We start from the raw sequence: 10,358 nt of genomic DNA on the forward strand, positions 1-10,358 counted from the left end.
GATTTCTTTCAAAATAAATGTGTGGCAAAAAAAGTGAAGTTCATGTTATGTTAGGACAGGAGACGAGATGTTTCCATCCCTGAAATTATGATGCAKAGAATCACATATCTAAGTCTAAACTATGTTACAGAGTAAACGCAATAAAAACATGCTTTATCTGTGGCATATCAGTACACTTAATGATATTAGTGATTAGGCAATGCATTCAGCAAGTACTTTTACTTTTAATACTTAAGTATTTTTAAAAACCAGTACTTTTTTACTTTTACTTAAGTAAAATGTTAATGTGGTACTTTGACTTTTACTGGAGTACATTTTTGTCTGTGTATTTGTACTTTTACTTAAGTACATTTTTTGAGTACTTTCTCCACCACTGCTTTGGTCATTGAATCCTGGTGGTCATCAAACGCCCCCTGGTGGACAGACTGCAGGTTTCCTATCACCATCAGCTATATTGACCTGGCCAGTGTCTGGCCAATACAACTGATTCTCAGTGGTAGGCACACTTCCACTAATGCACTAATAGTGGAGCAAAATTTTTAATTTAGCATATTTGCTACAATTTCTTACAAGTATTTAGACGTTGGTATTTTTGCTCTTATTTTGAAGTGGGTGGAGAATGTTAAGCCAGCAGTTCCAATTCCTTTACTTATTTTTATTGGTCTAGCTCCACAACTGAAGCTAGACCAGTACAATATACTTCTGTATCTGCTGCACAACACATATTTCCCTTCAGTGTGGTGCATAAACTCACTGCTTTGCATGGTTTGCTTGTTTTAGTGCTTGTGTGATCATTGTGTGCTTGAAAAAGTTCCTTAAAATTGGTTTATGATGATCTGTGCCAGAGGTTGTTTTTCTGAAAACAGGAAGGAATTGATCCATAAAAAAAGTTTAACAAAGCATTCACTTAAGAGAGAGTAAAAACACTCATTTGTCCAATGAGTATTCAATATGTTTACCTAGAGGTCTGTTGAACACCAACATAAATGAACACAGTCAATTTTCTACATTTTAAGGTTTTTATGACATTGTGGTTAATATTGAGGCCCAAAACATCTGGGTTTTAATCCACTGTTCTGTCTGGGAAAAGTGAAATAGTAGAAACAACCAACTGGACCCAAGAAACTAAACAGATTAAAAGTCTTCAAGTCTTCATGTGATGACACTTCTAAATTCCACCTGTTGCAATGAACAAATTCACTTCTCTTACTTTGGTTATGTCTCTCAGTAAAAACAATTACCTGAATATACTGAATGCTATTTCTTTTTAGTTTTTAATTTTTTAAAAGGAGTTTCTTGGCTCTAGGGGCCCGACGACAAAGCAGGTTGTGAGAGATGGCGAAGACATGTGGCAAAGGTCAAAAGACTGGGACGGTCACCTCGAGAACTCTAACCCTATGAACACCAGAGAAAAGTTTAAGAGACTTTTTGAAAATAGTGCAGTGGGATAGGGAATTAATACTTTTTACCATTTATTTACTGATGTATCTGCTGTGTTTTTATACTTCTGCAAAATGTGACTTCTTATTAAATGAGTTTCCAGACAATGTGCAGACGCTTTCGCAACTGGTAACATCCTGTGTAAACCTAAGCTGTCCAAGAGTTACCATATATGGAATACATTTTCTTGCAATTACTTGCAGCCCTTCAATACATATTGAAGGGCTGCAAGTAATTGAGCAGTGAGTTGTAAAGAAAGTTTGGGTAAAAAGTTTCAGGAAGGTGAGCAGGGAAGTAGTGAGTAGATTCAAAGAGGAAGGTCTCACCAAAAGATGGTTGGAAGGTAGAAGCAGGTTACCAAAGTCCATGGAATGAGCAGGAGGGATGTGTTTCCCCAAAGGAGATGCAGCATGGATACGGTTCAGAAGTCAAGGAATGTAAATCAGAAGATAAAACCAGTCTGGCAGCAGAACTTCTTTTAAGGCTCTGCCTGATACGCTGACAGGGTGTTGCTGGAAGAGCTGGTTACACCCTGTTAGAGAGGCAGGGACACACACACAGACACACACCAATCTGCACATAGCTCTGTGAACATGACAAAGTGAGGACGACGATGGAAACTAAAGCAAAGGTAAATCAACAAAAGAACCAAAAATTGCTTCATTTGTCTCTTTTTTTTCTTCTGAAATTTAAGGGCTTTTGAGGTGATAACTTCTTGATATTGTTCAGGTCTTTTCTGCCTAACTTCAGTTAAGATAAATTTCTCTGTCATGCTCACGCTCTCTCCTCCACCCCTCCCTCTACAGCAGTGTTTTTCAACCTTTTTTGAGCCAAGGTACTTTGTTTTAATTGAAAAATTCACGAGGCACACCACCAACCAAAAATGTAAACAAAGATACTCTGTAGCCGCCTATTTTACATATATAGTCATTCTTATCAAAAATTCAATCTGTAGAGACTCACACAGCGAGAGAAACAGCAGTTAGACAATTTTATTGGACCGAGAATTTTGCCCTCGGACACCGGCGGAAGACATGCGTGCTGAGAATCGAAGCGAGCTTGAATGATCGGCTCGAACGAAGCTCAGTGATAAGCTGCATCTCCTTGGATTTAATTACAAAGCTGCTGCAATTATCAATGCGGTTGAAGATAAATGCGTGGATAAGTTTCTATAGATCCTGAGGTGTTTTTATTGTGTTAAGGGTGATGAGACGTGCGGCACGAACGGACGGCTGCAAAAGTCGAAAGTTGATATTTAATCTGCCACCTGGTGGAGTGGACAGATCATCATAAACCTGTAAGGGAATAGGAGGCTTGTTTCAAGCGCATGTGCTTGAGTAACGTGCTAACAAGGTATATAGCTGGAGAGGCATTTGTAATCTGATTTACGAATATAAATCCCTGCTAGTTATTGTTTACATAGGAAAATCTGCACATGCGGACAACACTGGGGGAAGAAACTACTCTTTTACGTGACATACCTGGCAGCGCTGTCACCATTCCGTTAGCTCAATCAAACTTAGACGTGTGGATATTAATTTTGTGTCGAGCTTGTAGCGAAGGGGGAAAGTTGTCGAAACCACTTCTCGCTTTCTGCATCACAGCTACGAGCAGGCTCGTTGCCATGGCAACCGGAAAGGACGCTACAAAAATATAGATCACTACTTGATATACGTATCAAAGAAAACAGTCAAATACTTCTCACGCAAAAGAAATATAGTTTTAGGCTTAATTGTTTGCGATAATACGTGATTGCTGTGGTAAGAGGGAAAAACCAAGAGGTGTCGCTGAACTGACTTTACTGTGAGGCTAGCTCTAAGGCAGTGGTTCTTAACCTGGGTTCGATCGAACCCCAGGSKTTCGGTGAGTCGGTCTCAGGGGTTCGGCGGAGCCTCTGCCGCGGAGGTAAAGACACACTTGTGTAAAGTCGTGATGACGCGCCCCGCTTTGCCATCACTTGCTGCAGAGGATAAGGTTACATTGCTTAGCCAATCAGTGCTGCGGAGGAGCCCTGATAGAAGAAGCTCCACTCTCAGCAGGGATTTGAACTTGTGTCTTTAATTACTTCAGCAAAACTCACCGTTTTTACCAAATTCTGTAGCTTTCAGTGTACTTCTAAATCTGCTTCTTAGTGCATCTTTTCGGGGTTGCTACTGCCTCTAGTGGCGTGGAGGTGGTAACGCAACTAATATAATTACATTACTAAATCAGAATACTGCAAAGTCTTTATTATTTATTATTAATTTTTCAGTCTCTTAAGAATGTAGAGCTAATTAAATGACCTAAACAAGACCATAAAGTGGTTCCAGTTTCTCTCAATTTCCAACCTGTTGAAACTGTGGCAAATTTTAAATACCTTGGGTCGTTCCTGGACAGTCAGCTCAACTTTACTGAAAACACTGACTATAGTTTGAAGAACTGTTCTCAGAGACTACCTTTTAAGAAGACTTAGTGATCTTGGGTATGTCTTGAATTTGGGGGGGAAAAAATCACATTTTATTTATCACTACACAAGGGTTCAGTGGATGCGCATATGAAACTGGTGGGTTCAGAACCACTGCTCTAAGGCTAGCTTGTTGTTACCGTCTTACTCTGCATTTGTGGAAACGCAATATCAGGGATCATGAGCGCCCCCTGCCACGCAGGAGAACTAGCTGCCTCGCCTAGAAACTGCTGTCTGCCGTTTATGATAACTCTTCGCACACACATTACGTTACACAAACGGGGGTGACTAAACAGTCTACGGCGTACGCTAAATTTCTGGAAATCAGTCAGTGTGCTGGACTGGCGGATCCTAGAAATTCCATGGTCCTACTTAATGCATGTGCCTCCTCGATACGAGTTCGAGCTGACAGAAAACGAGGGAAAGAGGAACAGAAGGCTCTGTAAACCGCACAAGTTGAGCTAATCACGACTCTGAAGATGAGACAGACCGGCGATGGGAGGCCAGATAAACAGGAGCTGGAAGCACTGGTGCCCTAACTGATATCGTGAAAACGAATTATGAATGAGACTGGAGAAGGTACGTCTTTACCTAGACAGCGCCTCCACGGGCGCAGCGAAGATGCCGGTTGATGAGGCTGGAGAGCCAGCTGCGAGCCGAGACATTCGGAAGTAAGCGTGGTGGTCTGATGGCGGCGTTCTACTGGATGTGAGCTGGGAAAGACAACGAGACGAGCTGGGGAGGGCCGATGAGCGTCAGTGGCGGGAAGGAGGATAGAGGATCGAGGAGGGGCCGAAGCGTCGCTGATGAAAGCCGAAAGGAGTCATGATGGGGCGGATAGTTCAGTGAGCTGGCTGATGGCTCTTGCTCCAGATGACTTTAGCGGGTGGGGGTGGGTTGGAGAATCGATGGAGCTAGACGACGCCCCCTGTGGGCGAAGCGAGGTTGCAGGTTGATGAGGCTGGAGAGCCAGCTGCGGCTGAGACATGCGGAAGTGAGCGACCCTGGCAGACTGGTGGCAGCGTTCTCCTGGAGGTGAGCTGGAAAACTGGAAAAGACGAGCAGGGTGGAGGAGTCCGCAACGAGATCAACAGGGGAGGGCTGACGAGGGTCAGAGGTGGAAAGAAAGGGACGACGGATCGAAGAGAGGCCGGAGCGTTGCTGATGAAGGCCAAAGGGAGCCAGGATGGGGACAGCGGAAAGTCCACGGGGGCACAGCGAGTTGTCGAGGGACAACTCGCCAAGAAAAAGGGAAAAGGACGATCAGAGGGAGCTTTGTGAGCCGGACCGGGCCAAAGGAGCGGAACCGTTGACGGATAGGAGGCAGCTGGATGTCACGGAGGTAGAGGAAAAGCACCCATAACGTTGAAGCACAACGGAAGCGGGTGGATCTGTGGTTGCTTCGTCTTTTGAAGGAGCTCTTGCCAAGTGATTGGATCGAGGTGGAGAGGTGGTGCGTCCTGATTGGCTGGGATGAAGGCGTGGTGATAGATGATGCCGGAAGAGTCTTACAGATTGAATTTCCGCCTGGGGCCTCATGTCTTGAATAGGAATCAAATAAACACAAAAATTTATTTTTATCATATTCTACATTTCGTATTTCAAATTGCACTTAACATGTCCACTTCAAAAATACACCTGAACAGTGTCAACACTGTCGTGTGTGATGCATGAATGTAGTAACAGTCATGCATCACTACTTCTCTTGTTTTAATGTAAAATGTGCTGTACCTACTGCCATCTAGTGATAATAAAATTACATGATTATGCCGCTAGTCACTACTACAGCAAAGACACTCATAGATGGCATTACTTACAGATAATTACAGATAATTAATTTGTTTTCAAAGAAATCTTTTAAGACCAATTACCGTATTTTCCAGACTATGAGCGCACCATACTAGCCGTACCTTCAAATTTTTTGAACCCCCCCCCACCCAGGAAACTTACATATCAGCCGCACCGGGCTACAGGCCGCTGGTATCTCTGCCGCTCTCAGTTTCCCATAAGGACCCAGCAGAGGGCTTAATAACTGCTGGACATATTAAGGACGCAGTTCTCCGTCTCCAAATCCGGTTCTGTTCACGCCGAGTTTACGTGCAGCGGTTTTATTATCCTCCTGTACTGCCAGATCGATAGTCAACTTAGAAGCTGCATCATCTGAGTTTGAAGAAATTTCTCCGTCGTGCCTGCTGCTAGCATGGCTGCTAGCATGTGCTTGTTCTAATTGAAAATTAGTGCAATCTTCTTTGATTTCCAATTTTGACTTCCAATAATTCACTTCCTGCTGAAGAGCCCCCTGGTGGTTGAAGAAAAATCCACAGAAAAGCCACATGTTCAAAGTGTAGGAAAAAGAGTAGCAGTTTATAGTCCGGAAAATACGGTAGGTGAAATTGGATAATTTCCACGGCACACCTGATGATCACTAACGGTACACTAGTGTGCCACGGCACAGTGGTACACTGTATGTACCTGATTACAATCCGGTGTAACCCATGCAATCATCTGATTTTTTTTAGACTGAGTAATGGGATCTATTATTCAGCCTACATCATAATGCTGTCATGCTGTAGATCTACTGGTTAATGCATAACCTGTAGGGCTTTAACCTTTAACCAGAACTCTGACTTGACCAATCCATAAAAATTTGTATGCGGACAGTTACCGCCTTGCACAGGTTTTACAATACTTTAATCTTTACTCAATACAGTACACCCATCAAATTACAGCAACAGCACAGATGTTGACTGATTTTTGAATACTTTATTCAACGATTTCTTTAAGTGGGTTTAGCAAACATACTGCACAACACAGTGGATGGTTTTGTGAGTCACTTTCTGTCTGTGTCATCTTTGTGCTGAAACAGTTGTACTGTTAGGGATATGAAAAAACAATCTGACTGCCACCGTCTGATATATAAAATAGTGTAAGTTTGATGTCAGCATGTTTTGTTGAATAGCTTTTTTTCTTAGCCAGACAACAGCCTGTGCTAGCAGTAATCCAAGCCTTTATCTCATCACGACTGGATTACTGTAATTCCCTCCATCAGCCAGTCCTCACTTTTCTTTTCTTTGTTTTTAAGGCTTTAAACAGTCTTGTTTGTTTTTAAAACCCGTTTGAAAACTTTTTACCGATTTTGACTTAAGCTGTATTGATCTTGTTTGTCTGTGTCATTTTATTGTGTTTTATCTTATCTGATAATGATTATTTCCTAAGATATTCCATTATTACTCTCGCAGTGGGGAAATTTACATTGTTACAGCAGTACAGAGGACAGAGCAGGACCAATATAAAAATCTATATATACAAAAAAAAATACAAGCGAATATAGAAATACTGAAACGGTATTGTTTGAAATATAAATAAATAAATTCCAGGTTTATTGCTTGTAGTGGAGAGTAGTGAACTACTGAGAGCAGCGGGTGTTGTGCAGTCTGACGGCGGCCGGAAGGAAAGACCTGTGGTATCTTTCCTTTCCTTCACGCACTTAGGGTACCACAACCAGGCACTGAAGGAGCTGCTCAGTGCTGTCAGAGAGGTGCATGGAGTGTGAAGCTTAGTCCTCATTCTCCTGTCTGCCACCACCTCCACTGGGTCAACATGACACCCCAGGACAGAGCTGGATTTCCTGAGGATCTTGTTCAGTCTCTTCCTGTCAGCAGTGGAGATGCTGCTGCCCCAACAGACCACTCCATAAAAGATGGATGATGCCACCACAGCATCAAAGAAGGTCCTGAGAAGAGCCCCCCGCACACCGAAGGACTTGAGTCTCCTCATGAGATGTAGTCTGCTCAGTCCTTTCATGTAGAGGGCAGCTGTGTGGTCAGTCCAGTTCAGCTTGTTGTTAAGGTGAACACCCAGGTACTTGTAGGACCTCACGATTTCAATGTCCATTCCCTGAATGTTAAATAAAATTATTTGTTTTTTTTGGGGGGGGGGGGGCTTTGTACAACATAATAAGCCGGTCACCTTGTTACCTTTGACCTTTTGCCCGTGACGCACGACACATTTGCCTCTTGCACAGTGAGATAAGGCGGCCAGCTGCGGAGCTGAAAGTAGCGAACGTTCCAGATTACAGAACAGTTTTTGGTGAATAAAGTGGAGTAACTTGCTACTTGTCAGATAACGGAAAACGTTGAAGTATCTTTTCTGCTTCAGCACAGAGTCGCGGTTTTAGCAGAGAGGTAATGAAATACAACAGACACTGACAGGCCTCTGTGTCTGCCTTTCTCTGAAGAACTACTGAGCAGGAGGAGACAGMCAGGTGAGGAAAAACTGTTCTTATCTATCGATTCAGTATTTTTATCATACAGACATTAGGCTGTTGTTGTTATGCTATTAGCTAGCTGCTAGCTAACGACGTTGCTAGCAAAGCTAGATAACTAAAAAGCTTGTTCCCTGTATCGTTAATGATATCAGTCATTCTTCAGTATCGCTTGTGCAATAAGGGGCACATCACCCGTCCAAAACCGATCATCTCCATAATGGATATATGTCTTCTAATTTCCTTTGCTGCATAATGTACATTGCATTTATTCTACCATTAGGTAAATGTATCTTGAAGGAAAAATAACACTTAAATAAAAGTCCAAAAAGGATATTCATGTAGAATTAAAAATAACTCGCACTGAATTACCATGATAGATATAATGAATGAAATAAAAGTGTGTCATTAATGAAGGGGAAAAAAACTCAAACCAGACTTTAATTAAGTTTAGGGTCTGGTTCACAGAGGATGACGTTAAATACAATAAAATTGTAATCAAAGCTTTTGGAATTGTAATGATTTCTTTAAAAAAAAATTTGTTTAAAAAACTTATTTTTAAATTAAATAACTAATTTTTGTCTTGTGAACTTAGGTATTTGCCAAACATAAACTTTTATTTGCACACAACAGAAATCTTTTGTTGTGATTTTGGGCTCTGCCCACGACGTCATGTGAGAATCACAAGCAAAACTTTGAGTCACAAACAAAAACTTGGAATAGCAAGAAACTATTTATGACAAGCGCAAATAAGTTTGTTTTGCAAATAATTTTTTTCACTTCATGAGATAAAAATGTGTGATTTTAATTTTAAAAAAATGATTTTCTAAGCAAAAGTCAGTAGGCTTTTCTCATGGTGACATGCATTAACAATTACATTTTTGTTTTTGTTTTGTTTTTCTTTTTTCTGCAGGTCCACATTAAAGTTTGGTGCAGCTCTGCTTTCCTGAATTGGACCATCTTCATCTCCACTGCAGCAAACAGGCAGCTCTTCTTTTTTATAGATTACAGTCACTAAAAGGTTGCATTGTGCCCTTGTATATATTTTTAATAGTGTAATTCTGTAAAGACAAAATATGTCTGGTGGTCCAGCTCTGATTTACATATCTTGCTAAATTGCGGGTTTGAATATTGCAATACTGTCCTATAACAAAATAGACCTGCAGAAAGAAATTACTAATAAAATAGAATAGTTGTATGCTCTTTATAGAGATTTTCCGTAGCTTTGATTGTATATCTCACAATTTTGTAATTTATCATTGTTTATTAAACTCTGAAAGCTGTGTGGCTTTTATTCTGTCCTAGAATGCAGTTAGATGTGCCCCCCTTTGTTTTTGAGCCCCTGCCCCTTTAGTGGTCTCTGCACGGCCCTGCTTTTTGCCTGCCTATTTTCCCGGCCAGCGAACCATTCCGCCACCCAGTGGTCCTTTTTCAGACCACTTATTCTCCTGTACCGCTCAAAAATGCACAATATGTCAATAAATAATTTTGGAATATTTTTAGGAAGTGGTTAGATCTACCGTTTTCCACCGAACTAACGTATTTGCCACTTCGGCACAGTGAGAAACGTTTAGAGGATAAAAACACTAGACTCAGAGCAAAACTCAGATGAACCAGCTTTCTACTAGCATGTAAACGCACCATCTACGCACAAACCTGGTAACTTTCCCGAAGCGTAAAATGAGTCAAAAATAGTTGTGAACTCGTAACTGGATCTGTACGTAACTGCAGTTTTGTGTGTGTGTACAAGGTGACTTGTGCGTATTTTTTCAACATTTGTAGGCGTAGGAGAAGGTTTATTTTATTTTTAAGGTTAACAAATCCAGTATTACACACGCACAGATATTTTTACACACGCACAGATATTTTGAGACTTTTCACTCCATGAAGAACACGCTTTTCTCATCCAGCACATTCGCGAAAATTCCGTTTGTAAACAATAACATGTATGGTATCAGCTGATGAATGCTGTACCGGTAAAAGTTTTACTATTTTTCCTAAAACTGCAGTAGAATTTTAACTCTGGCTCATGTTCACTCTGCCATCTGTTTGCGTTGCAGTTGGTGATGTTATTTAACTTACGTGTGAGATCTTTGTCAAGTAGCAGCGGTGTTCAGGCGCTGAGGTTAAGGCAGAGGTCAAACTCAAGGCCCGGGTGTCATGTCGGTTTTAAGGTTGCGAACCCACATGCAAGAACACAGTCAGACAGAG

General features: G+C 41.5%; 1 protein-coding gene across 1 annotated transcript in view; it reads left to right on the forward strand.

Moving 5' to 3' along the window:
- Positions 1–1,992: 1,992 nt before the first annotated feature.
- LOC103459599 (NXPE family member 3-like) overlaps positions 1,993–10,358 on the forward strand; it is a 24,614-nt gene continuing 16,248 nt past the window's right edge. The window contains exon 1 of the mRNA XM_008401299.1: positions 1,993–2,071. Coding sequence (XP_008399521.1) covers positions 2,054–2,071 — 18 coding nt within the window. The 5' untranslated portion in view covers positions 1,993–2,053. The remainder of the gene's footprint in view (positions 2,072–10,358) is intronic.

The sequence above is a fragment of the Poecilia reticulata genome, linkage group LG23, assembly GCF_000633615.1.
Source record: "Poecilia reticulata strain Guanapo linkage group LG23, Guppy_female_1.0+MT, whole genome shotgun sequence".
Taxonomy (NCBI): Eukaryota; Metazoa; Chordata; class Actinopteri; order Cyprinodontiformes; family Poeciliidae; genus Poecilia; species Poecilia reticulata.